Consider the following 26,620-nt stretch of genomic DNA (forward strand, 5'->3'; position numbering starts at 1 on the left):
TTTCAAGCAATTGGCTATGTAAGGAAAGCAGGAACAATTTTAAAACTAAAAGACCCAAGCAGATAAATCTATTAAATGGGACCACCTACAGAACTGACCTCTTGCACACTGATAAGAAATAGAAAAGAATGACTATGGGAACTTCAGACTTAACAGTGGCAGGCAGTATATAAATCCAACTAGATCGTGATTTGAAAAATCAAGACACACTTGAAACCACTTGGGAAAATGGAGTGTAACCCAAGTTTTAGATTCTATCAAGCTATCAACCTTGATCTTCGTAGATGTGACTCGGTAGGTATGACAGAATACATTTTTAGAGGTACATACTTGAATATACAGTATTAAAATGACATGACATTGCTTTGGAAGATAGGGTGGTGGGACTAGAAGTGAATGTGGTACATCTTTATAATTGCTGAAAATAGGTCACTCAACTTTTTGCATGTTTAAAGTTTTTCCATAATAAAAAGTTGTGTTTTCTGCCCAGTTATTTAAAGAACAGAGAGGTTAGCAAGCAGAACAGACAGCAGCAGATACTGTGTGATTCTTCTGAGCAAGGCCAAGGATACACAGAACAGGACATGGATCTCTACTCCAAGGAATCTGGGAGATAATATGCTTCCCATCCCGTGACAGCAGAAAGGGGGAGAGGAGCTGAGGAGGCAGATCCAGACATGAACCTGGGAGTCATGAGTGAGTTCAGGGAAGAGGCAGTCTGTGGGATCAAGGAAGCCCGGGGAGGTAGGACATAAAGGAAACTGCATCTGGAGAGTATAGGTCTAAGACACACACGAAAATGAGGTGAGTTCCTTCAAAAGAAGAAATGAGCTGGGAGCAAGAGCAGTTCTGCAAGGATAAGAATAGCCTGATTGTGTAAAGATATGCAGACAAAGGAGAGAAGCCTGAAGGACCAGAGGAATAAATACCTCTCTACCTCACAGCTGAAGAAACCCTGAGGAGTAAAGAACACTGCCCGGTTAACTCCAGCCACTGCTCCTGGTGCACATCACTGGTACCTGTGTAGCTGGGACAAACGTTGGCTGCAGAGCCTTTGGAGGCTCAGAGAGCTGCAAGCCGTCCATCTGCTTCTACGCTGAGAACCCGGTCCTGAGGTGTTAGAGCTGGAGACGCAACTTGGGGCCTTGGAGGCACCATCATCCTGGAGCCAGTAGAATGCCCTGAGCTGCTCCAGTCTCTTCTGGGTCTCCAGTAGCCTCCACTTCTTAATAATTCTCTCCAGCTGGAATGAGACCTTTTTCTGCCTGATGTTCCACACTGAAGCCTGAGAAGTGCGTCTCCGCAAGCGCTGCAGCTGTACCACCCTCTTCTGGCTTTGGACCAATGCAGATGGTAGAATCTGAGGAAGCCAAGCATCAGGTGCCACAAAGGCCGCAAGTTCTTTCTCTTTTCCACTGTCGTCTTCTTGCTGTGTCTCCTGTAAGCTGGCTAGCCAGGTCTCTCCTCTGAGAAGCCACTGCTGGTCTGGGAAACAAAAACACCCAGAGAGAAGGTCAGCACTTTCTGCCTATGGCTGCCTGGACTCAGACATCTCCAGTTATGGCCGGAGCTGTGAGGAGTAAAAAGGGTTGGAGAGAGTGATGTGGTGAGTGAGAGCTACAGGGCTCCCCTACTGCAGGGGAAAGAAAGGAAGATTTGTGGGCCTCAATATGAGAGTGGACAAGTGGGGCAGGTTGAAATGCACAGACAAGCACACCACTGGAGGGAGCCAGCAGAAGGTGCATCATTCTGAGGGGCCATAGAGAAGTCCACTTGCTTATTTCCAGCCCCTGTGTGTGAGCTTCTGGTCCCTAAAAGAAGGGAGAGAACTCCCAGTGCAAAGGATTCCATCATATCATAAACACAACAAAGGCCAGAATACAGAAGGTTGGCAGCTTGGAAGTGAAGAAGGCAGGCAAAGCAGGCACCTTAGACAAAGACACCTACTGTCTTTTATCTTCTGGCTGTTATGTGTCTGGTCCAATTCTGGTTCCTTCTGAACTCTACTCTGACCTTCTATGGCTTGCTGTCTCAGATCCTCCACATAGCACTGCTGTTGCTCAGTCTGGGCTCTGTGGGATATCTTGCCATTTCTTGATGTCTGCTGGTTCTTGTCACACCCCTCTTGTAGCACCTTCCTGTGACAAAAGGTCCAGGGTCACCCAAGCAAACCAAACTCAGGACAAAAGGGTAGGAGACTTAAGTCCCTCTGAGAGTACTCATGAATTCAACAGGGTAGAAAGGCAACATCTGGCAACTTGAAACAAATAGGTGAGTTGTCACAGACAACTCATGAAGTCATAGTATAGGAGCAGAGAATAGTCATTAGACTACCATATTCTTAGAATTGTGGGTTTAGCAGAAACCCAAATTCACTTTCATAAGGAAATCATGAGAGTAAAACAGGTTTTTGTTGTTGCTGTTGATTTTTTGTTTATTTTGTTTTTGAGACAGGGTATCTCTTATGCAGCCCTGGCTGTCTGGGAACTCACTACACAGAACAGGCTGGCCTTGAACTCAACAGAGCTCCACCTGCCTCTGCCTCCTACATTCTGGGACTAAAGGCATGTGCCACCACACCTGGCTCATAAGGAAACCGAAGAGTAAAACAAATGCTAAAGGAACAAAAAGTGAGTGTGATAGCACTTGCCTTTAACCTTAATGTTCTGGGTCATGAGCTTGAGGTTAGTTTTCCTGTATCAAAAATAAGTAAAATGAAAGATAAAAAAAATGATGCTTTAGCTAAATCAGACAGCTCTGCCTAGGCTGGAGAGATGACTCAGTGGATAAAGCATTTGCCATGTGACTATGAGGACCAGAACTTGGATCCCCAGAGTACACATAAGAGCCAAGCAAGCATGATAGCTACCAGGAATCCCAGCCGTTGGAAGGCTGAGGATCCCCAGGACAAGTTGGCTAGTCTAGAATTGGAAGTTCTAGGGTCAGTGAGGGACCTTGCCTCAATAGAGTGGAGCCACTGAGAGACACTGGTATCAACTTTAGGCCTACACACACACACCCCAAATGCATACACATACAGAAGAGCTCTGTCTTTTAAAAATGAAAGAATTAGGGGTCTCTACTAAAATTCCCCCAGGAAAGGCAGAAAGAACTTCAGAAATACTGGGAAGAAAAAATGTTAACCCAAAATATGTTGTACATATATTTACACATGTCATGCTTGTATTACTACTTCAAACTTGAGCCACAGTAATGGATAAATTATAAACATAAACCCATCAAGTGAGGCCTAGATAAGCCCAGCTAAAACCCATAGAACACCCAGTTCAAGTGGCAGAGTGGGGAATCCATATATTCTGAATTCCCTGGGGTTACTCAGTTTCCTCCCCTGAGTGTTTCCCCAGCTCTCAGGTTTACAACTTGCTTCTTCATAGGAGAGCTCTCATTCCTTCTAGGGAGTTCTGCATGGGGCTACAAGGAAGACTGTCCAGGATGACACAGTGTATTTACCCAAGCTGCCACACAGCCTCAGCCAGAAGGATGCCTCTGCTAAGCACATTTTTCAAGTTACCTGGGCAGTTAAGGACCTACCTATATCTAACAATGGCTGCCTTTTATCTTTGGTAACTCCAGAATCCCCAATATACTGCCTGGTCACCTAGCTAGGACTCTACTGTGCCCTCCACTCTCTCTGGCAGGTGACCTCTGCTAACCCAGGGGCCTCACAGAGTCTGCAGTAGTAGTGCTACTTACTAGTGTAGCAACAATGAGAGCTTCTGTATTCTAGACATTTAAAGATAGCCCCCCCACCCCCACCCCCAATCCCCAACTCCAAATGAGAATCACAAAGAACACATGCAACAAAATTCCTTCCTGGTCCAGATCACTACAAGGAGAGAATGCCAATTTCCTCCAGCTTAGAAAAAGCTCTGGCCCTCTGAAATGCTCCCCCAGTGACAAATGAGAGACAGAGGCCTAGGACAAGGGCAGTCCTGGAGCCAAGCCCAAATAAGAGTGGAAGGAAAGCCTGCCCACAAATCCAGACTGGGTCGTGCAATTTCCTCTGTCAGTTCCACTCCCTGGCCCCTCTGCCCAATCACTAGCTTGAGCACCATACCACCTGTCGGAGGGCTGGCACCAGATACTGACTACAGTAGATGGATAGGTCCTGCACAGCCTACAGGCCCCTCAAGCTGGTAGGGGCAGTCCATGGGAGAGGGCTGGATTCTGAAGCCCTTCACTGTCCTCTGGATAAAACAGCAAGGCCATGTTCGTTCCCATGGAGCTGAGGATCCTAAAAATATTTAACAGGTAGGAGAAGACTACAGGACACTCTGGGAAGGATGGTGAGCTGCCTGAGATGACAGAACAAGGAAGAAAGGAAAGCAGCTTTCTTGGGCAGCTCATCCCTAGAGCCTCACAGCCATTGGGGCCAAGGATATGTGGGTATTATGCCCATTCAACTCTTTTAGTCCTTATCTCAGGATCCCTGGGAACAGGATGGCCACACTCTTACTTTAGAGGTAAGGAAACAGGCTGAGAGTAAGTGACTTGCCTGAGGTCACACAGCTTTTACATGGTAGGGTCAGATGTGAGTCTGTTTACCCAGTTCCAATGTGCCTTTTCTATATCTATAGCGCTTTAAGTTGCAGTGTTGTTTCCTATAAACTCTGCGCTCGGAGGAAAAAAACAGGCCTTCAATCTGTCTTCCTAGTAGAAACCTTACCCAAAAAAAGTCTCCTTCATAGCTTCCCCACAAACCAGGAAATCCTCTCTGAGAAAACAAGAACTTCAGGCTTAGTCCGGAATTCTTCTTGGCCTTGGCACCTGTGTCAGCTTTTCCAACTTGCCCTTCACCACACAGGACCACATTCCCTTAAACCTCTGTTGTAGCTAAGTTCAACCTGTGTACCTTCACATTGCTGCTCATCCAACAGCTCCCATTATCAAAGTCAGACTAAGTCTATCTTCATCTGTCATCAAATGTTCCTGGTCAGAAGAAAGAGACAATTCCTCCCAAGAGGCTAAGAACCTGCTGTGAATCCTGTGTTGGAGGTGCTTGGTGGTCTTGCTAGTGATCTCACTGGTACCAAGTCCTCTGTTAAATTTTCCTACAGTTAGACATGATGGTACCAGTCAGTCTGGCTAAAAGGAACAAAAGAACTTCCAGGGGCAAACCCACCAGGTATCCAGGCTGAGGAGATTCTCTATGGAAAGGATAATGATGAAGTAGAAAACCAGTTGCTGTCCGTTGCATATAAAACTAACTCAAGACTTCAACGTTTATCTCAAAGCAGGTGAAGCAGGAGCAAGGGCAGAATCTCAAGATGTTTTCTTACTGTTCTCATAGGCCCTGTTCCCTCATATGCATAGCTCTGCATTGTTGGTTATGAGAGAATAAAGAAGAAATTCATTTTTTAGAATCCAGAGGAAGTCATATATTCTGGAAGCTAACAGATACATATTATGAGCTCATGCCCCAGGATTCAAAGGGAACTATGGGGAAGTAAGGTTTAGAAGCAGTACCAGAGATGTCTGCTAACACCTCCCAGTTAAATCTCGTTGACAGGGAGATACATATCTTTCAGAGAAGAGAGATGAAAAGCAAGCAGGAAGCAAATGAGGGCCATGGCTACCTCCCTGTCAGCTACAAACTCAGCAGCCAGCTCAGCATTTTCAGATTACTCACAGTCAGTTTTTCACTGCTGGAGCAAACACGTGAGAGAAACGGCTTGAGAAAGGGTTCATCCTAGACCCCCAGGTCAAAGGTCCCAGTCTATGGGAGACCACCTCCACAGCTGGAGCATGAGCATTGCTAGGGAGCATATGTGGTGGTGTAAATCAGCAGCTCACCTCATGGTGAATGGGAAGTAGAGAGGGGCCTGGAGGAAGATGTGGAGAACAATGTACCCCAAGAACGCACCTCCAGTAACCTCCATTTCCACCCTACCTCCTAAAGGTTCTGGACCCTCAAAAGTCATGCCACAAGATGGAGCCTGAGGGGAACATTTTATTTTCAAGTCATCACACCTGCCCAAGTCATTCTGGAGGATACTTGTTCAGACCTTAGTTGTTATACAAATATTTCCCAGTTCCATTCTGTTACAGACTAAGAAGCAAACCCAGGAGACTCCCCTGGTACAAGCAGCAGATTCTTACCTCTCCTTCCAAAGCACAGGACAGAGACCCAGTCTTGAGGCAGTGACATCTCCATCTAAGTTCAGCCATTCCAAAGAGCCACTGCTGCCAAGAGCCTCTCCAACCTGAGATGAAGGGGGCCGGGCAGGCAGGGGAGCATGAGCCCAATGGAGCAGTGTGGAAGCTTCCCAAACAGCCACTCAGAAATCACAGCCATACTGACCTGAAGCCTGTGGTGCCGCAGCAAAGCAGCCTCAGCTGGGTGGTTAAATCGGAACTTCTGAGCTTTCCCCAGTGTTATGACAGCTCCTTTAACACATGGACAAACAAGAGTTTAGTCCATGATTGTGCTCTGAGTACATAACTGTGAGATAAACTAATGCCTACAACAAGCTGATAATTTTGTTAAATTGATATGTATTTTATACATCTCACAATTATAATCAAATGAACAGCAGGGCAAGTTCCAGGTAGGGTAGTCGGAGAAACTATTGAGTTCAGCTTCAGAGAATGAGATTTGAACGGAGTGGTACTAGAGGCACACTGACACCAAGTCTTTATAGCACTCTACCGAGAAAGAAAAAAAAGAAAAAAAAAAAAAAGAAAAGAAAAAAAAAAAAACAGGCTTCATTCAATCAATCCTGACCTATGCTCCCATTATCACAGATGAAGAAATTGAGGCTCAGATAAACAAGTACAAACTTCCACAAGTCATTCTCTACTCTTGGGTCCTACTCTCTGGGTGCAGAGGCTGAGTAACACATGATTGAAGCTTGCTTTCTTGAGCCCCATGAGATTGAAGATGTCCATCAATCAGCCAGATATACACAGGGAGATAGACGGTCCTACCTTGTGTCAGCCGGCAGGAAGCAGTGACCTCTCGGCCATTGACTGTACAGCGTGCCCCTTGGGTAGGCTGGAGAATGACCACTCCACAAGTGCTAGTGATCGTGCAGTGGTCCCTCTCAATCCACTGGCCCTGAAGGACTAAAGAGGTGGGGGAGGGGTAACCTGATGGGGAAATCATTCAGGAGAATGCCTCTTCTCAACAGCTGGAATATTTCCCATTGTAACAAAAAAGGAACATCCACCACCTGAAACCACCCAGAGCTGAAAGTCTCCCTGTGTATAAGCTTCCTTCTTCCAACTCCCAGACCCAAAAGCTAGCAGCAGAAAGAGAAGCAGACCCTTTTCTCTCCAAGACCATCAGCTTCCTTTAGTAACCCTTTCAGGAACAAACAGCTGCCCGTGTGTCAGACTACCTACCAATGTCCTGCTCCTGGTCTGAATCAATTCTTCCTATTTTTGTTGTCCCCTCCTGTGGGGAGGAAAGAAAGAAGACATTTCAATAAGAATAAAAAGAGGCATAGTCCTGTCCCCAATGCACAGTCCATATTTGTGTGTAATCAGTGTCTTCCCATACCCATCTCTGCATTGTTAGAACCATTTCCCAACTTCAGTCTAGGTTGTCCTGACCTTCCATCCATTCGCTCTGCAGTCCAGGAGGACAGAGGCAAACAGTAACACTAATAGTAAAACTCTGAAGTCAGGGAGGGAATAGATACAGCTTCTGGTCAGAAATTCTCCAGTAAAAAGACACATAATTTATTCTTAAAGCAACTAAAGTTAGTGTGGCCTGTGTTTGATCCAGGAGACTAGGAGACTTTGTATAAAGATTCATGGATTGTTACCTTCTTGCTCTGCAGAGGAAGCATAATAGATGCTAAATTCTATGAAGGGTAAAGCACAAATAGGGGCAAGGTGTCTCTAGAATCAAAAGGAACTGGAAGAGAGTAGAAGAGAGCATAAGCAACTAGTGTTAATACAAGCAAACCACTGAATTAGTAGAGGAGTAGGGCCTTTGGGCCTTGGATTATGACAAATCCACTATAGACCATACACTCTATTAAGGAGGTAGAGACATGATGACAAAGATGCTAACTTGAAAGCCTATCTTCACCATTTCTTAAGTAACCACTTGCTATGTCCTAGGTATTATACTAAATGTTTTGTAGACATCTTCTTTTTGTTTGCTTGCTTTTTTTCCCCCCTCAAAACAGGGCTTCTCTGTGTAGCTTTGGAACCTGTCCCGAAACACAATATGCAGACCAGTCTGGTCTCAAACTCACAGAGATCCATCGACCTCTGCCTCCAAGTGCTGGGATTAAAGGTGTGTGCCCACTAAAGCCTGGGCTGGCCTTGAACTCTCAACTTCCTGCCTCCGCCTTCCATCATTTACAATGATGCTTGGCTTGGCTTTATTTAATACTTTAACAACCCGAAATGCTGCAAATGCTGGTATTACTATGTTGTTTTTGTTGTTGTTGTTGTTGTTTTGGTTTTCTGAGACAGGTTTTCTCTGTGTGTAGTCCTGGCTGTTCTGAAACTTAACCCTGTAGATCAAGATGGCTTTGAACTCACAGGAATCCTGCTTGCCTCTGCTTCCAGAGTTATGGGATCAAAGGCATGTGCTACCATCACCTGGCTTACTGCATCCTTCTTATAGACCAGAAATCTGAAGCTCAGAGGGAGTAAATTGTCTAGAAAACCCATTTGCTAAATAGGAAAACTGTGGCTACAATTCAGGTCTCTGAATCCCCAGCCCATGTTGTTTTCAGCCTCACCATAACACCTCCCTAGTGGGAAGTTTTCAAAGTGACTAAAATTACCACTAGGCCATACTTTAGCAGCAAGAACAAGGAGACCTTGTAGGTTTCCCAAGACAGCATGTGAATCCTGGGAGCAATGACGTTCTGGCTTGCCTTACGCTCCTCTACCTCTCCTCCCTGAACACAAGTCAATGGTTGCCAACCTCTACCAACACTGCCAAGGGAGGAGTGTGATGGCTGATGCTGGTTGTCCACTTGACTACATCTGGAAACAACCAAAACCCTAGCAGCTGGACACAGCGCTTTAGGATCCAATCAAGGAAATCCTTTGAGGTGAGAAGACCCACCCTGTGGTGGTTTGAATGAGAATGCTCCCCACATTATCATGTTTGAATACTGGGTGCCAGTTAGTGGAACTGTTAGAGAGGAATTAGGAAGTATGGCTTTGTCAGAGGAGGGATGTCACTGGGCTTTGGAGGCTTCAACAGCCCACACCAAGCCTAGTCTTTCCGCATTTCAGCTTTTAGATCAGATGTGAGCTCTGGGCTACTGCCCCAGCGCCATACCATGCCTCCCTGCCTTCCTGCCACCATGCTCCCTGCCGTGATGGTCATGGACTAACCCTCTGAAACTGAAAGGAAGCCCTCAATTAAATGCTTTCTTTTTATAAATTGACTTGTCATGGTGTCTCTTCAGAGCAATAAAGTAACTAAGACACACTCTAAATCAGTCTGGGCCAAACCTTCTGGTGTCAGCTCATATAAAGGGACATGGAAAGAAGCTCTTTGGCTTTTTGCTTGCTTGTCCTCACTCCTGTTGGCAAGTTCATCTACTCTATTATTAAAGCATTCCTTCACTCGTGTTACAACCTACTTCTGAATTCCAATACAGACTTAAGACCAGATGAGTCTTTGTAACTACTGGATTCTTGCCTTTTCTGTTGGGAGAACACCACTGTTGGACTAGCTGGACCACTACCTGTAAATCACTCTAATAACTCCCCCTACCACACCCATTCTATCAGTTCTATTTCTCTAAAGAACCCTGACTAATACAAATAGGTTAAAACTCTTCATGTTCATTCAGGGATTCTTGATGATGGAGTGCATTCCTCCCCAAAGATAAGGGCCACAGAATATCATGAAACTATAACCAAAAGGTGATGAGCTCTCAGATAACAAACACTTAGGTGGCCCCTGTGTTTGCTGTTCTTTTCACTTCTTTCTGCAAGCAGTTAGTGACACAAAGGAAATTACAAGTCATTACAAGGTATCAGCCATCTCTGCTCTATCCACTCATCCTGTTTCACTAAGGAGCTTTCCAACGTGGCCCAAGAAAAAACCATTTACAGTGTATTACCAAGAGACTAGTTTCAGGTCTGTGACCAAGGTAGCAAAGCAACTAAATAAAAAAAAAAAAATGCACAGAATCTTGGATCACTACTATTGTATACTTATTTAAGCCACAATCAAACCAAACCATAAAAATAATATGGGGGAGCCGGGCAGTGGTGGCGCAGGCCTTTAATCCTATCACTCAGAAGGCTGAGGCAGGCGGATCTCTGTGAGTTCAAGGCCAGCCTGATGGCTCATCGATTAAGAGCACTGGTTGCTGTTTTTCCAGAGGACCTTGGTTCAATTCTCAGCACCTATGTGGTGGCTCACAACTGTCTGCTACTCCTAGACCAGGTGATCCAATGTCCCCACATTGACCTCTGGGAGCACCATACACACGATACACAGACAGACATGCAGGAAAAACACCCATAAAATAAAAAAAAAAAAACACACAAAACAAGAACAAAAAAGAATATGGCTTCATAAAGTGCAGAAATGCCAGAATTAGAAACTAACTAAAATGTCGCATCACTGGTCCACTGCTGCACCAAGGAGCACTGACTAAATGAGAATTAACAACCCTATATTCACATGGAGTCACCACTGCCTCCAGGTCTAAGATTCAAACACAGCCATGGTTCTTACCCCTCTGCTGCTACCCCAAGCCTTCCCACCTAACAACTCACTTCCTCTCCTCACTCCAGACTCCATCAGTGATTCAGGAAAGTTCCACTCAAATGGTGACGTTTTAACAGATCTGGCCTCTCCTGATCCCTAATCTCTTCCTATAGTTTCTGATGGAAAGATCTAGTTTCCGATATTTCAAAATGTTATGGTAAAAGTAGGCAAGTACTTCTGCCTGAAGCATTTCATTGAGACAATGTATGCAAAATGCTAAGCAGAAAATAAGTTACTTGAGCTTTCCACCTGAGATGCTCATAGGGCTTATCCCAAGAACACCTAGCAGCTTGGCTAACATCTCTCCAAATATCCTACAGAAGAGAAATCTAATCTCCCCAGAGATGGCAGCAACTGCACACATCCCCGACTTAGTTGTTCTTTTGAAATGTCTTCTGTAGATATTTATGAGAACAGAATTGGATCTTCTGTGAGTACAGGGATGTGGCCTGATGCAACAGTAAAATGTGTTCTACCATCCACAGGACTGTCCTCAAACAGAAGGGGTCAGGCAGATTGTCAACTCTTCAAACTACTCATTTAGAAATGATGGCCAGGGCTCTTATTTGAGAGCCTAGATGTTTATTTGGCTTTTTCAAGATGAATGCTTATCATCACCCCCTCATCACCAGTTCCTTGGACCCTCCCTCAAGTATTCAGCTTCATCTATCTTTCTCTCTTCCCTCTTCTTCTCTTGGAAGTGCTGAGATGGAGATGGAGGTGGGGAGATGTGGAGGGAAGGCATTTGCTTTTGTTGAATGAAAGAAAGTGTGAGAAAACTTTCTAGTCTCTTGAATTCGCCCATGTTTAAGTAGCCTGTATCTGTAGTTTAGAAGTTCTGACAGTATCTTCTTCAGGAACAAACTGGCCTCAGACTTCTGAGCTCAAAGGAGCTTCCTGTATCACATTCTTGAGCAGCGGGGACTGCAGGCATGTAGCACTCTTCTTAGCTTATCCTGATTAGGGTTTCACTCTCCTGACTATAGACATGAGAAGCAATGTAAGAGGCCCCATTCTCACCTTAACATGAAGGAATTAAGGAACAGAAATAAGAATCAAGTTACCAAAAAGCACCAGTAGCTAATGAAAACAAATAACCATTCTGATTTCCAGCTGCCTACAGCCCAAACCCAAATGAACCCCCATGCTGGTTGGATCAGACTCCTGAGCACAAACCCCAAGGCAGCTGACCTCAGTGTTCCTTCCTTCCTCTGCTCCTGGGGCCAGTGCTCAGGAAGGGGACGCACTAGCCTCCTCACCTTGAGGTGATATATTACAACACTTGTGCTGAGAACATCATCTTCCACAGCCATCAGGTGTGGCAGGCTGGAGTCGATGACCACCCCAGCCCTCCTCCTGTTGATGTCCACACCATAATGCTCCATGAGTATCTGCCAGTCATTCCACTTCCGCATCCGGTCTTGAGTCAGATGGTCTATCTGGAGAGGTACAAGAGATGACAGACTCCCTGTGTGAAAACAGACTGAAGTTCTCTCACCTTTGCCCCAGTATTTTACTTCCTCATGATCCCTGCTATTCAGAACCTCAGAGAGGCCCCTGTACCCTCTCATCTGTGAGTGTTTCATGTGTTTTAAGTTTTCTTCAATAAGCAAGTATTACTTTCATAAACGGAAGCTCCTTCGATAAATGCTTAAATTTTTCTTCAATGAGCATACACTGTTTTTTCAAATAGAAAAATATGAATGTGTCATGGTTTAAATATGAAATATCTCACAGCTCCTGTGTTAAAGACTTGGTCCCTAGGTGAAGGCATTGTTTTGGGAGGTGATGGAAACCTGGTAGGTGGGGCCTAATTGGAGGAAGTGGGTCACAGGAAGTGGAAAGATATAATATGTCCCTGGCTCCTTTCTGCCTCACTTCCCTTGTCCTAGCTGCCATGAAGTAATTACCTTTGTTCCATTATGTTCCCTTCACCAGGATGATCTTGATCTGCCTTACCATGGCCCTCAGCAATAGGCCCAGCATCTATGGATCATGGAAACCTACAATCTGTGAAAACTCAAAGCCTGTATGTGATTTGATTGTATGTGTACACTTCTTCACCTCCATTGTTTAGTCATGTGTTCTGTTCTCTTTGTGTACCTGCACAGATGTGACCACATGCAGAAGCCAGAGAGGTTGATGGGTAATCCTATTCTACCTGGCTTTTTACATGGGTTCTATGGACCTGAACTCAGGTCCTCGTGTTTGTACAGCAAGAGTTCTTACCCACTGAGCAATCTCCTCAGCTCCAAAATAACCTTTCCTACTCTCTCAGGTAGTTCTAACTCATAGCAACAGAAACCTATCACAAAATGTTATTTCAATTAATTGATGCTGCTCAGATATCTACACTTACAATTACCCTTTCTGCATCTTTTTTTGTTTTTCCTTTTAAATGTCTATGGGCATCATGGTTATTCTGATTCTCCATTCTCCCTCAGTGGGTCTTTCTGCTTTTACTCTTTCATACTCCTTTGTATGCCACCAATCTGATTCAAGACGCTAGACCCCACTTACATCACATTCACCCCTTCTGACCTGGCTTTCATCTTCAGTTCACAACTCTCCATGATGAACACTATCTTCTCTGGAGCACACACTTCCACGATGTCACTGTCCCATATCCTGTGCCTTTGCTCATGTTACTTCTCCCTCAAGTCTGGTTCAAAGCCAGTTCTCTGCTGGCCAGCATATGATTGCTGCTCCAAAATTCACAGGCTATAATGATTTGTTCCTCATCAGACACCTCATGAGGCACACCAACCTCTGTGTGTCCATGGGGTCTGCGGCCACCAAAGGCAGGGACTCCTGTATCCCTTGAAGCTTCACACTGAGTGTTCAGTCTGTGAATACACGCTAGTTACCTGACTGACTAGAAAATAATTTTTCTAGGCTACTCACACTATCCAAAAGAAGCTATCATGAACCCGAGAAAATAAATACAAAGAAAGCCACTGCCATCAACTAAGGCAAACACCTTCCCTACTCAAGGCTCAGTGGAAACAAAAATGATTTCTGAACTAGACAGATTCTCTTTGCCCCACCAAGGGGAGTACACCTGGATAACAGATGGAGAGAGCAAACTTACTTCCAGGATACTGGAAAAGTTCAACTGGGTCCACTCAATACACCCACCTGCAGAGCATTCTGGGTGATTAGCTCCTTCTTATCCAGTTCATCATGTAATGAGCTGAATTCCTCTGCACAGAGGCTGGGAGAGGGGGGGGATGATGAGTTCTGATGTTTTCTTGGTATCAACTACAATTAAGTCCCATCATTATACTTAAGAAGGATAAAGTACAGATGAAACAATGACTTCACCACCAGAATCAGAAATAAGTCAGGAACATTTGGTATTTGGGCTCATGTAAGTACAAAGGAGGAGAACTGAAATAAATTTTTCTCTAGGGCCCAATTCCCCTTATCTGTCTCCACAGAGAGCAAGGGCCAATAAGGCAAATGTCTTCTAGACAAGAGATGACACAAGGAGAAGGCATCCAGCTCATCTGAAGCTACACAGAAAAATCAGGGAAATCCTTCTGCCTTTGCTCTATCACTGTCCACTGAAAACATGAAGCACAGGGCCATCCAGATGGCTCAGCAAGCAGAAGCACTTTCTCTACAAGCCCAACAACCTGAGTAATATCCTCAGAGCCTAAGATGGAAGGAAAGAACCAGCCCTAGAAAGCTGTCCTCTGACCTCTACATGGATGGTCACACAAACACACAATAATAATAAAACTTGAAAACATGGAGTATGGCAAGCCCAAGTGCTCAAGGGACAAGACCGTCCATCATTGAAATATGGAAGTATTGGCTGCCACCTACCAGTTCAAATCTCAGTAGCATGGCTTTCAGCCTATCAATCTCCTCCCTTAGATCTTGGATGAGCTTCACATTCGCATCCTGAAACACAGAGAAGTCAGTCACCACTGGCTCATACCGGTTCCCAAAATGCTATGAAGAGCTAGTTTGGAGAAGTGTTATTCTTTGGGAGTGACTTCTCAAAGTATAATCCCAGGATTATATAGTATCAGCTTCATCATGTGACAAATAAAAATTCTGGCCCCACCCCAGAAAGCAAGTCTTGAGGCCTGGGGCTCAACCATGTTTAAGGAACTATTCGGTGACTCTTTTGCATATGACCTTTGAGGATCATCCCTTAGAGCAGGCCAGGGAAGCTCACAAATGCTAATCCTCCTGTATGAGGACTAAATCTGATACATGCCTAATCACACTGCCTTTGAAAACAGCTCCTAGGTGGGCTAGGTATGTCTGTTCATCAGCTGTGGCCCCTGCTCTGAAACATTTCACTGAATCTCTAAGAGGTAAGAAACATTTGCAATGGTCTTGTCATTACTCAGCTTTCAAAACCACAAATTTTTCATACTCCCAGTTTAATCCAAAAGAGAAGTCAACTGCAATTTATATAATAAAACTCAGACACAATTATCAGTATTAATTAAAAATAAAAGCATCAAACAGAAGCTTCTAAATGACCTTTCTTAGAGTGGCAATCATACACTAGGGATCTTAAGAGGAATGGCCTTAAAGAAACACCTGAAGGAAATTATAAAATTTATAAAATCACAAAGAAACACCTGAAGGAATTTATAAAATCATGAAATTGTTTGCTGAAAAGAGCAGAGGGAGCAGAGAAAGGCAGGGACTACACTGGGAGAAAGAAGCATCATTTGCAGAGGGAAGTCTGGATGAAAACTATGCTCATTAGTGCTTTGTCAACTTGACACTGCAGTCACCTGGGGAACTGGAACCTCCATGAGAAAATACCTTTATCAGACTGGCAAGCCTGTGGGGTATTTTCTTAATTATTGATTGATGGGGAGGGTCCAGCTGACTGTAGACAGTGTCACATCTAGGAAGGGAGTCCTAGGCTATATACAAAAATCAGGGTGAATGAGCCATGGGGGGTAAGCCAGCAAGTAGAATGGTTCCAGGTTCCTACCTCAGTTTCCTGAGATGATAAACTGTAATCTGTATGATGTGACAACCTTTTCTGGGGGTGGGGGGTTGAATAAGACATGCCCCATTAGTCTTAGACACTGAATACTAAATTGATGGCGTTTGGGGAGGATTAGGAGGTGTGGCCTTGCTAGAGGAAATATGTCACTGTGAGTGGCTTTTGAGATTTCAAAGCCATTTCTAGCCAGCTCTCTCTGCCTCCTGCATGAGACTGAGATGTAAGCTGTGAGCTGCTGTTCCAGACACTAGCCACCTGCTACATGGGGGGCAAGCCAGCAAGTAGAATGGTTCCAGGTTCCTACCTCAGTTTCCTGAGATGATAGACTGTAATCTGTATGATGTGACAACCCTTTCTGGGGTTGGGGGGTTGAATAAGACATGCCCCATTAGTCTTAGACACTGAATACTAATACACTGAATACTACTCTACCATCATGGACTCTAATCCTCTGGGACCGTAAGCCCCAAATCAACTCTTTCTTCTCTAAGTTGCCTTGGTTATGGCATTTTACCCCAGCAACAGATAAGTGACAAATGCACCTCTTCTCCCCAAGTTGCTTTTCTTCAATGTTTTATATCACAACAGAGAAACTAGCTGTGACAAAAATAATGAGTAAGAAACCAGAGAAAACAGTAAGAACTTCAAACTGTATTAGACCAGGACTTCCAATGAAGGCCTTACCTCATTCACCTGTGGCTTGTTGATGATGTTTTTGGCATTGGATGCATATCTCAGTGTACTCATGGTCTCACTGTAGCTGGTATGTGCAGGGGACACAGCTGAGGTAGAAGGATAAAGCTGAGAAATACACTGGGTCCCTCCATCCCAGCTCTTACTCACTTGTCTTGCTGCTAATGCCCTCACTGCATGAGACACTCTTGAGAGACTGAGGCACATAAGTGGTCAGTACATTTTCTAGGCACAATACTAGCTCCAAACAGAAGCAGATCCAGCCTCCAACTTACTGGCAACCATGATGGTTTTGGAGTTGCCCCCAAGGCTCTCCTTCAGCAGCCAGGTCAGCACAGAGTCCCGGTATGGGATGTACGACTGCCTCCTTACAGGTCCCCCTCCACTGCTGGTCCCAGATGCAGTGCTAGGAACCCCACTGTCACCTCCACTGCTGGCAGCACTGAGGCTTTGGTAGCTGCTGAACACTTGGGAGTTCTGGGCTTAACAGATTTAAAAAAAGAAAAAAAAAAAAAAAACAGAGGTAGAATACAGAAGGGATTATGAAGCAAATATACCAAAACAAAGTGATTGCCGAACACAGAGTATTATACTCCTTTTCCTGCACATGCTAGGAGACTTTAAGTCTGAGTTTACATCAGACTTTGAACTTGGGATAGGAATTGTTTTAACGTGATTCTAGAATGATGGTCACTCGTATTCTAAAACTACCAGATTTTCATGCTCAAACCAAAAAGTAACCCTATCAAAAAATAATCCTGAGTCGGGCATTAGTGGCGCATGCCTTTAAACCCAGCACTAGGGAGGTAAAGGCAGGCTGATCTCTGTGAGTTGGAGGCCAGCCTGGAGCAAATTCCAGCATAGCCTCCAAATCCACAGAAAAACCCTGTCTCAAAAAAACAACAACAACAAAATAATAATAATCTTGAAAGCATCTACCCTAATTTGACAAAATGAAAGTAGTATGAGTTATTCCGAAGTCTCCCTCCCCACTCCAATCACCCTGAGTCCATCAGCAAAATACCTAAAGTGGAGATAACAATTCCCAGAGTCACGAGGGACTTGTTGATATTGGCACCTTCAGTAATCCGATTCTTGCAGTAACTGGGATCTGCTCTCTCACTAGAACAGAAGAATAAAAGTAAAAACTAAAGCAAACAGGACACTATTCTGCATGTTTTGGGACCTATCATGTTGTAACAGACCCATAGAAACAGTTCCCTTATATTACTGTTCCCTGTGTCTCTATCCTCAACACTTTCCTTCTTTCTGGATACAAACAGAAACAGACCCAGCATCCCATTAAGTGTCAACCATGACAGTTTAGAGTTGCCTCCAAAGGAGGCTCTCCTTCAGCAGCCAGCTCAGCACAGAGCCCCAGTATGGGATATAAGACTGTAAGACTGCCCCCACACAGGCCCCTCTGTAAATCTTGCTAGTGACTTTTTGGTGAGGGGACAACTAGAGCACTTTAGGTCAAACAATGCCTATCTACAGTATTGATGGTAGCAGTCTCTCACAGATAAAGACTTGCTTTAAATTCACATTTTGATGGTTTAATGATGGCATCTATGCCATTAACTGTCAAGTGTCTCAAAACCCTATCTCCTTTTTTGTTTCTGTTTTCTGTAAACAGGAATCTCATTATGTGACCCAAACTGACTTGGAACTCACAGTCTCTGCCTCCTGGGTGTTGGGATTAAAGACATGTAACCACCATGCTCACCTCAAAATCTCTTTTCAGAGTAAAGGAAAATAGTGAAAATTTACAATTCCAGGTGAAGGGACCAGCTCCCCATTTCGGCAGCCATGACCAGTAACCTTGCCTTGGTCACTTAGAGGTCAGACGCCTGTCTCGTGACAAGGAACCAATCAGAAGTTAGCTGGTGGCGGTATGCTTTACGACCCTGGGTGTACTTTACAGACAAGCGCACAGCAATGATGCACAGAGCATAGCAACCACCCTGGGAGGGCCTATGGGCCATAACAACCAGTTGGCCAATCAACACAGGGCAAGCCCTCCAAGCCTGGAGGGCACACCAATCCTGAGCCTGTGCGTACCCCTAGACACTCCCCTTATGCTGCCCTACAAGATCTCTCGGGAGCCCCTAGGAGCAGTGTTTTGTAGCCAACCGCCATGGTGGGTGGACAAAAGACCCGAGCTAACATGGGGTTAGCTCGTTAAATTACAATAAAGCCTCATGCAGTTTACAGCAAGCTCTCGAATCTGCCTGGTGATTGGGGTGACTGCGGTCGTGGCCTGGGACCCGGGATACCTGAGTTTTCCAGGGGTCTAACACAGGCCTTCTCTGTGTAGCTTTGGAGCCTATCCTGGCACTCACTCTGTAGACCAGGCTGGCCTCGAACTCACAGAGATCAGCCTTCCTCTGCCCCCTGAGTGCTGGAATTAAAGGTGTGTGCCACCAACACCCGGTGAAAATGTACAATTTTGATTAGCTGATATTCCTTCAGACAGGACTTAGCTTCCCCAACCCCTCACTACATTGCTGTGCTGGAACTAAACCCAGGGCTTAGTGCATATCAGGCAAGCACTCTCCCCACTACACCTTCACACTCAGTTCTTAAGAGAGTGCTGTTCATTTTTTGGTTTTGGTGTTTTTTTTGTTTTTTTTTTTTTTAAATTCCAAATTGAGAAAATTTTGCCTTATGTTATCATATGTTATTGATGTTCTACTCTTCTGGCTTTTTTGGCTGTTTTGAGGAGCCCACCACCCAGCTCCCAAGTAAATCACACATGGAGTCTTATTACTTATGAATGCCTGGCCTTAGCTTGGCTGTGGGGGACCAAATATTTCTGTTATGGAATATTTTGGGGCCCAGTCTCTAGCTCCTGTAAACAGAGGCATCGGAAAGCTCTGGCCCACTATTGTATTGTTAATGCCAGTAAGGCTACTATTGTTTACCATGACCTCAGGGTAATATGCCTCTTATTTGCATCTCTATGCACCTAAGCATCTGAATAGGCCCTCACCTAGGCAGGGAAGGCAGAGGTGTGTGAGGACTGAAGGTTAGGAGTGAGGGGCGAGCGACCAGAGAGCAGGGAGAACAAAGAAAGATGGTGTTGGCAGGATGGTTAAGAAACACCAGAAAAGATGGCTAATAAAGAAATGACTCTAGTTCTACAACATGGAACTGAGAGCTCTCTGAAGATGACAAGATGCCTGTGTTTGGTCCTTATCGTCGCTGGGTTGCTAGGAGCTTCCAGGTCCACACACCCCCACTCAGGTAGAACCTCATGGCTGTTGTGGGTTAAAGCTGAGACATGCCAGGCCACGACACTTGGCTTGTTGCTAGCTAGTTTTTCCTAACTTTAATTATCCTATTAACCTTTGGCCTCTAGGCTTTTCCTGTTCTCTTACTTCTGTAAATCTTATTCTTACTCTGTGGATTGCTGTGTAACTAGATGGCTGGGTCGCTGGCCCCTGACCTGATGTCCTCCTTTCCTTGATCGGTTCTCCTTCTATTTATAATCTCTGCCTGCCAGCCCCACCTATCCTTGCTCCTGCTTCACTATTGGCTATTCAGCTTTTTATTAGGACCACCAGGTGTTTTAGACAGGCATAGTAACACAGCTTCACAGTTAAATAAATGCAGCATAAACAAGAGTCACATACCTTAAAATAATATTCCCCAACAGTCATGAACTTTAATATGACATTATCCTCAAATTTTTCTTCTTTCTGGATGCATATTTGGTTACAATATGAATACAGTATATTTACTTCTAATAATTCAAAAGCACAATATCTTTTTTAAAAATTTAAAGTAGTGTATACAGCTACATATAATTGTTATTAAGTCAATGGAAAAAGTGTACTAACTCAGTTTATTTCACAGGACAGTTGTTTTTAATCCTGGCTGCACAATGAGATCAATGCAACACCAGCCTTTTCCTCACCTTATCACTCATTATTCTGATGTGAGATGTAGGCTTTAGGAGGTGATTTGTTTTTCAAAAAGACAGGGCTTCTCTGTGCAGCCCTGGCTGTCCTGGAATTCACTCCGTAGACCAGGCTGGCCTTGAACTCACAGAGATCCACCTGCCTCTGCCTTCTGAGTGCTGGGATTAAAAATGTACTTGGGAAGTTTTAGCAAGTCCCAACAGGCAGGTGAGACTCAGAACCAGGGATATGGAGGAATTTCCCAGTTGACCTTCAAGCTAGCATTTAAGAATTCCTTCTTTTGTAATCTGAGGATGATTTAAACATTTAAACAAGGCAAAACCTAGGATCACACCCATTCCATGTAAAGTGGGCAAGAAGTAGGCCATTGTCAAGGGAACAAGAATTTCCCCTGTCTTTGAAATCCCAATTACCTGCCTGCTAGGTCCACAAGGTTGATCTTGCTGATTGTCTCTGAGGGGAGGCTATTCTGGAGGGTGGCCTAAAAGACAAAGACCATTTAAAGCTGTCATTCAGAATGATTAGCACCCCCCCAATACTGTCCTCACCAAGGTGACATGTCCTTAACCAGATGAGCACTCACTATCTGATCAGCATCACTTCATTAAATCTTACAGTGAGCAGGGAAAAGCTCCAGAGCCCATATAGTTTTTAGGAGCACTAGGAACTTACCAGCAAACTGATCAGTGGGCTCTAACTTTCACCAGCAAAGAGCCACAGAAGGAGTGATAGCCCTTGATCAGGTCTGTTATTCTGCCCAGTCACAGCATGCTGGCTTTCTAGGACAAGAACTTCACGTGTTCCATTCAGTAATCCACCACCAACAAAACTATTTCTCATTATTTCTCATCCTCTAACTCAATGTGGGCTTGTTTTATAATTTTTTGTTGTTGTTGTTTTCTAGACAAGGTTTCTCTGTATAGTCCTAGCTGACCTGGAACTTACTCTGTAGACCAGGCTGGCCTCAAACTCAGAGATCCACCTGCCTCTGTCTCCTAAATGCTGGGATTAAAGGCATTTACCACCAAGCCTGGCTTGCTTTATAAATTTTTAAAGATTTGGCCAGGTGGTGCTGGCTCACACCTTTAGTCCCAAGTGTTAGGACAGGCTCTAAAGCTACATAGAGAAATTCTGTCTCAAAAAATCACCAAAATTTTTTTTAAGATTTATTTTTATTTTAACTATTTTATTTTAGTATTAGTTTTTAATTGTATGTATGTGTGTTTGTATCTCTGTGTGGGTGTGTGCATGTAAAATGTAAGTACCACAGGATGTTGGAAGGTGCCAGATACTCTAGAACTGAAGATACAGGTAGGAGTGAGCTGCCTGACTTTTGGTGCTGGGAATGGAATTCAGATCCTTTGCAAGAGCAGTAAACACTCTTCACTGTAGAGCCATCTTTCCAGCCCTAGCTACAAAACTTTAATGTAGTGCCTTCATCATCAAAATAAAATTTTAGAACATTTCCAATTACTCCCAGTTTCTTTCAACTGTGTTTGGAGTTAATCTTTGCTCCCAACTCCAGCTCAAATCACTATTCAATGCTTTATATAAATCTGCCTTTTGGGGTATTTCCTAAAACTGGAATCATATAATATCTGGCCTTCTTTTGATGAATACAATTTTGAGACTCAAATACCCTAAAGAATGTATCATTAGTTCATGTTTACTGAGTATTCCATTGTATAGATATAGCATATGTGTCATGGTTATCTATTTACTTCTCAAAAGACATTGGGCATTTATAGTTTTGAGCAATTACAAATAAGGATGCTGCAAATACTTGCACACAACAGAGTGAAATACTGTCTCTAACAACCAAGCAATCAGTCAAACCAAAGCACTCTGTGAATTAGTTTCTGAACTGGGTGTGTAGCACTTGCTTGGTATCCATAAGGCACTGGGATTAAAGTCAAGAGCCACCATACAGTTTGTTTTCTTGAAACAGGGTTTCATGTACCCCGTGCTGACCTTGAATTTCTGATCCTCTTGCTTGTGCCTCCCAAGTTCTGAGATTACAAGTATGTATTACTATATTTCATTGTTTTTGTTTTTCTGTTTTAAATTTTTAGATACAGGGCTCCATTTAGTCCAGTTGGCCTTGAACTTGTTATAGCCCGGGCTGACCTTAAATTCCTAATCCTTCTGCTTGCACCTCCCAAACGCTTCCATGTTTTGATTCAGTTAAGACTTCTAGTTTCTGTTGATGGACCTACGCATCAACAGGGAAATGCATTAAAAGTTCAGAATACTTCATTGTTTACTAACCACAGAGCCCACTTGTGCTTCCTCTAAACATATGTGCAGGCTCTGTCAAATCAGGACTGTGGGTGGGGGGGTTGGCTTTGATCCAGTTTGTCTCTTGTTTGTTTGTTTGTTTTGAGACAGGGTTTCTCTGTGCTGCCCTGGCAGACCTGGAACTCAATCTGTAGACCAGGCTAGCCTCAAACTCACAGATTCGATAGCTTCTGCCTCCCAAATGCTGTGATTAAAGGTGTGCATTGCCCAGCCTAATTAGTCTTTTTAAAAAAAGATGTATTTTATTTTTAATTTATGTTTATGGGTGTGTGTGTGTGTGTGTGTGTGTGTGTGTGTGTGTGTGTGTGTGTGTGTATGCACTAAGGTAACAAGAGTGCTAGTACCCAAGGAGGAACCTGTATCCCCTGAAGTTACATGTGGTTGTGAGCTGCCTGATGTGGGTGATGGGAGGTGAACTCTGTTCTCTGGAACAGCAGTATACACTCTTAACCACTGAGCCATCCTTCCAGCCCCCATAGGTCAATATGTGCACAGCTTCTAATACCCAGCATATCCACAGATGTTGCTAAATCCACTGTACCAAGAATTCTCTGTTAAATCCTAGACTGGCAGTTCATGACTTACCTGAAAAGAATTTACAATCTAAAGCTAATGGAGTCACTGATGTGCTTGCTCCTGGATCCCCCGAGGTACCTACTTTAACTGGCTGCACAAAAGCAAGTGAACAACTCTGAAGGCAGCGAAAGCCATTGCTAATCTTCAAGCCTTGCCTTCTGTAAATGAACTTCCTCACTAGGACAGCTGGAGATGTATGTGAGTGGGCAGAGAAGAAACAAGACAAGAGTACCATATATCTGTGCTGTTTTCCTTAAATACTGCACATTACAGGGCTTTTCAATATCCCACTAGTCTCCCAGAACTCAGAACAGTTGTATTCTGCTTTCTATTTGCCTTTGGAAACTGGACTTGTCAATCTTCTCACTCTATCATATTGGAAGTGAGCTTTATGCTTTTTTCATTTTAATGCTCATTTTCATTTCAACCTTGATTTTCATTTTTGACAGACCCATACTGATTTAATAAGTGACATATTCTGAACTGTATGAGCAAAGATAAGCAGAAGATATTGGAGAAGTCAGTTGTATCAGACAACATATAAGTATAAAGGCAGGGGGGAAAAAAAGAAGAGAAAATAGTAGAAGTAATCACAAGGCATGAGAAAGAATTCCTTCAGTAAGAAGGACCGACCAACCTGTGTGTAGTGGACAGTGAAGATGGCATGGGATCTGCTGCTGGCCTCATGAACATGGGTGGCTGCTGTGATCCTGTGAATACAACAAGGCAGTTAGTACAAGGACTGTTTAAGCTCGGTGGACCCTAAAAGACCTTTCTGAACATAAGAAATGTTAGGACTGAGGTTAGTGAGATGCTTTAGTGAGTGAAAGCACCTGCCGCTGAGCCTGACAACCTGAGTTCAATCCTTAGGACCCACATGACAGCTCACAACCATCTGTAACTCCAGCTCTAGGTATCTGACACCCTCTTCTGGCCTCTGTGGGCACAGAACACATATAGTGCACATACATTCCAGCAAGACAAGCATTCATATAAAAGTAAATAAGACTACATTTTTATTTTCTCCCAGAGAAACTAGACATTTATTAGTACTCAGAGTAGCTGAAAACATGAAATGTTATCACAATGCATAGTAGCTTCTGGGGCACTTAAGTTACTATTCCTAGTTTCATATGCCTAGAACCTCACAATGTGGAGAACTAGAAGAAAAACAGATTTATGAATCATTGTATGCTATATTCATCTTTGCCAAGCTGAAAAGATGGTACTCTCCAATATTATTATGTCCAGAACAAATTCCTTTGTAATGAGAAGAGCAGTAATTCTCAGTCATGTTCTTTTCCAAGGCCTTCTGGATGGGTACTGCAGGGGAATGTGGAGAGACCACTACAAAGGACCATACTCTCTTTGGCCATACTCTCCAAAGGACAGGGGAACACAGGCTGGCAAAAGGAGGCTGCACCCCTCCCCCAACAAACCTGTTTTACCTGTTTGCTATCCCCTCCTCCAAGAGCCGGATAACTTGCTGATAGTCGGTAACAACATGCTGAGACAGACCTGTCAAATTTGTGAGAGGAGAAAAGAAATCAAGTGAGCTTTCTGGTTAACTAACCTTTTCTTGTAGGTTTTACTCCCCCCATATGAGTTTGAATGCAGGCCCACAGTAGTACACATGTGGAGCGAAAGGACAATTTACAGGAGTCACTTCTCTGTCTACCATGCAGGACCCAGGAATTGAACTCAGGTCATCAGACCTGATGGCAAGAACCTCTAGGCCCAATGAGCCATCTTACTGGCTCTAATTTTTTATTATATTAATTAATTTATTTATTTATCATTGTCTCCATCTCTCTTTTTGTTTTTGTTGTTGTTTTATTTTTGTTTGTTTGTTTTTTGAGATAGGGTCTATCTAGCTGTATAGTAGCCTTAGCTATCTTGGAACTTGCTTTATAGATCCACCTGCCTCTGCCTCCTAAGTGTACCACCAGGCTTTTATTTATGTTATATCACTTCATAAGCTAGAATGAGGAAACCTGACTAATAAGATCACTCAGATAACAAATTAATAAATATGTATTGAAACCTCTCATCAGGTGGTGTGATGGGTTCTAGAAATGCCAATATATTTCCACAAAGATTACAGTTTAGAATTCATGTAATGGCCTCGCTAACCACAAAGAAATTCCTCACAAAATCCCTGACAGGAAGGTGATGTTTTACCCACAAGGTGGCAGACTCAGCTTAGCATACAAAATATGTCTCTCTCTCCTTGTACAGTTTATAACATGAAATACACTATACAACACATTACAGACAAATACCACAGAAGTAGGGGACAAACAAAAATGCTGAGCAAATTAGAGCAGGGTGGGCTCTGTGGATAAACCAAGGCATTACAGAATGGAAAGGCTTGAGACAGGTGAAAAGGATCCTAAGGATATGAAGAAAATCTTTATGGGAATCTGTGCTAGAGAGCCTCTGCAGAGTATTAGAGGCTCAGGAACAAGACAATGCCATAGGTCTATTGCTAAATAAATGTACACAAAAACTGATAAAGTAATATGAACAGTGACTAGATTGAAGCAGGCAGGTTGCAATCAATTTTCTTAGCAACTTTCAAGGGATGAAGAGACAAGAGTTGTAGCTTACAGCTACCCAAATTGCACCCCCTTTCAATTTTTGTTTGTTTTATTTTTTGAAACAGGGTCTCTCTCTAGCCCAAGATGCTCTCTAACTCAAGATAATTGTCTTGCCTCAGTCTCCTGAGTGCAGAGATTATAGACATAATGCCTACTTAGACATTCACTTCTAATAGAAAGAAACCCAAATGACTACAAGATAGGAACAAGTTGAGTTAGAAGTAAATAAGACTTTGCAAAGACTGCTGCTAAGCTTCATTCTCACTCCTTCAGCTGAACTTAGCTTACTTCTAAATCCCTTGTGTTCACAGGAGCTTAGTACAAAAAAAGAGAAATACCAGTTCCTAAGAGCAGGTTTACAAATACTGTCTGGCACAAAACTTATTAGCAAACCAAGCATACATGTAGTCCTGGGAATATAAAATACACACACACACATACACACACACACACAGACACACAGACACAGACACACACACACACACACACACACACCAGTATGTAGCACTGACACCTCCATTTGACAGTATTGCTTTACATGGAAAAGGAAATCAAAAGGGGCTGTTTTATTACTGTTCCCAAGCTGCCAGGGGGGAAGAAACACTTGGCAGCAGCATCTGTGAATGCCACTGGCCATCTATTAGACATGCCTGTTTTCTCAGATTTCTCTATCAGGATTTAAGTTAGCATGGGAGGAATGTAACACAGCTTACGAGTGTCTTGAAAGTGTGACAGCCTCCCAGACCTTAGCACCACTGACACCATGTTAGAGGCATTCTGACCTAAGAACTTAGCACCTCCCAAAATGAGAACAAAAATCCAT

General features: G+C 43.7%; 2 protein-coding genes across 7 annotated transcripts in view; one reads left to right on the plus strand and one right to left on the minus strand.

Annotated features, from left to right (window-relative positions):
- Cdan1 (codanin 1) overlaps nt 1-6,701 on the plus strand; it is a 47,117-nt gene extending 40,416 nt beyond the window's left edge. The window contains exon 32 of the transcript XR_003486565.2: nt 945-6,701. The gene's annotated coding sequence lies outside the window, so the exon portion shown is untranslated. The remainder of the gene's footprint in view (nt 1-944) is intronic.
- Stard9 (StAR related lipid transfer domain containing 9) overlaps nt 1-26,620 on the minus strand; it is an 85,943-nt gene that overhangs the window by 24,094 nt on the left and 35,229 nt on the right. For 5 of the 6 annotated variants that reach the window (XR_003486563.2, XM_035447129.1, XM_027422090.2 and 2 more), the window contains exons 8-21: nt 24,646-24,715; nt 23,835-23,907; nt 20,737-20,804; nt 17,425-17,522; nt 16,676-16,882; nt 16,392-16,489; nt 14,555-14,632; nt 11,983-12,162; nt 7,366-7,417; nt 6,949-7,086; nt 6,323-6,408; nt 6,121-6,224; nt 1,948-2,138; nt 1,020-1,485 (exon numbers count right to left, since the gene is read on the minus strand). Coding sequence is in view for 5 of the 6 variants with exons in the window: in XM_035447129.1 (XP_035303020.1) it covers nt 1,020-1,485; nt 1,948-2,138; nt 6,121-6,224; nt 6,323-6,408; nt 6,949-7,086; nt 7,366-7,417; nt 11,983-12,162; nt 14,555-14,632; nt 16,392-16,489; nt 16,676-16,882; nt 17,425-17,522; nt 20,737-20,804; nt 23,835-23,907; nt 24,646-24,715 (1,909 nt within the window). In the remaining variant the exon portion in view is untranslated. Of the gene's footprint in view, nt 1-1,019; nt 1,486-1,947; nt 2,139-6,120; nt 6,225-6,322; nt 6,409-6,948; nt 7,087-7,365; nt 7,418-11,982; nt 12,163-14,554; nt 14,633-16,391; nt 16,490-16,675; nt 16,883-17,424; nt 17,523-20,736; nt 20,805-23,834; nt 23,908-24,645; nt 24,716-26,620 lie in introns of those variants that run through there. The other variant, XM_027422092.2, reaches the window with a different exon arrangement.

This window comes from Cricetulus griseus, chromosome 6 (genome assembly GCF_003668045.3).
Source record: "Cricetulus griseus strain 17A/GY chromosome 6, alternate assembly CriGri-PICRH-1.0, whole genome shotgun sequence".
Classification (NCBI taxonomy): domain Eukaryota; kingdom Metazoa; phylum Chordata; class Mammalia; order Rodentia; family Cricetidae; genus Cricetulus; species Cricetulus griseus.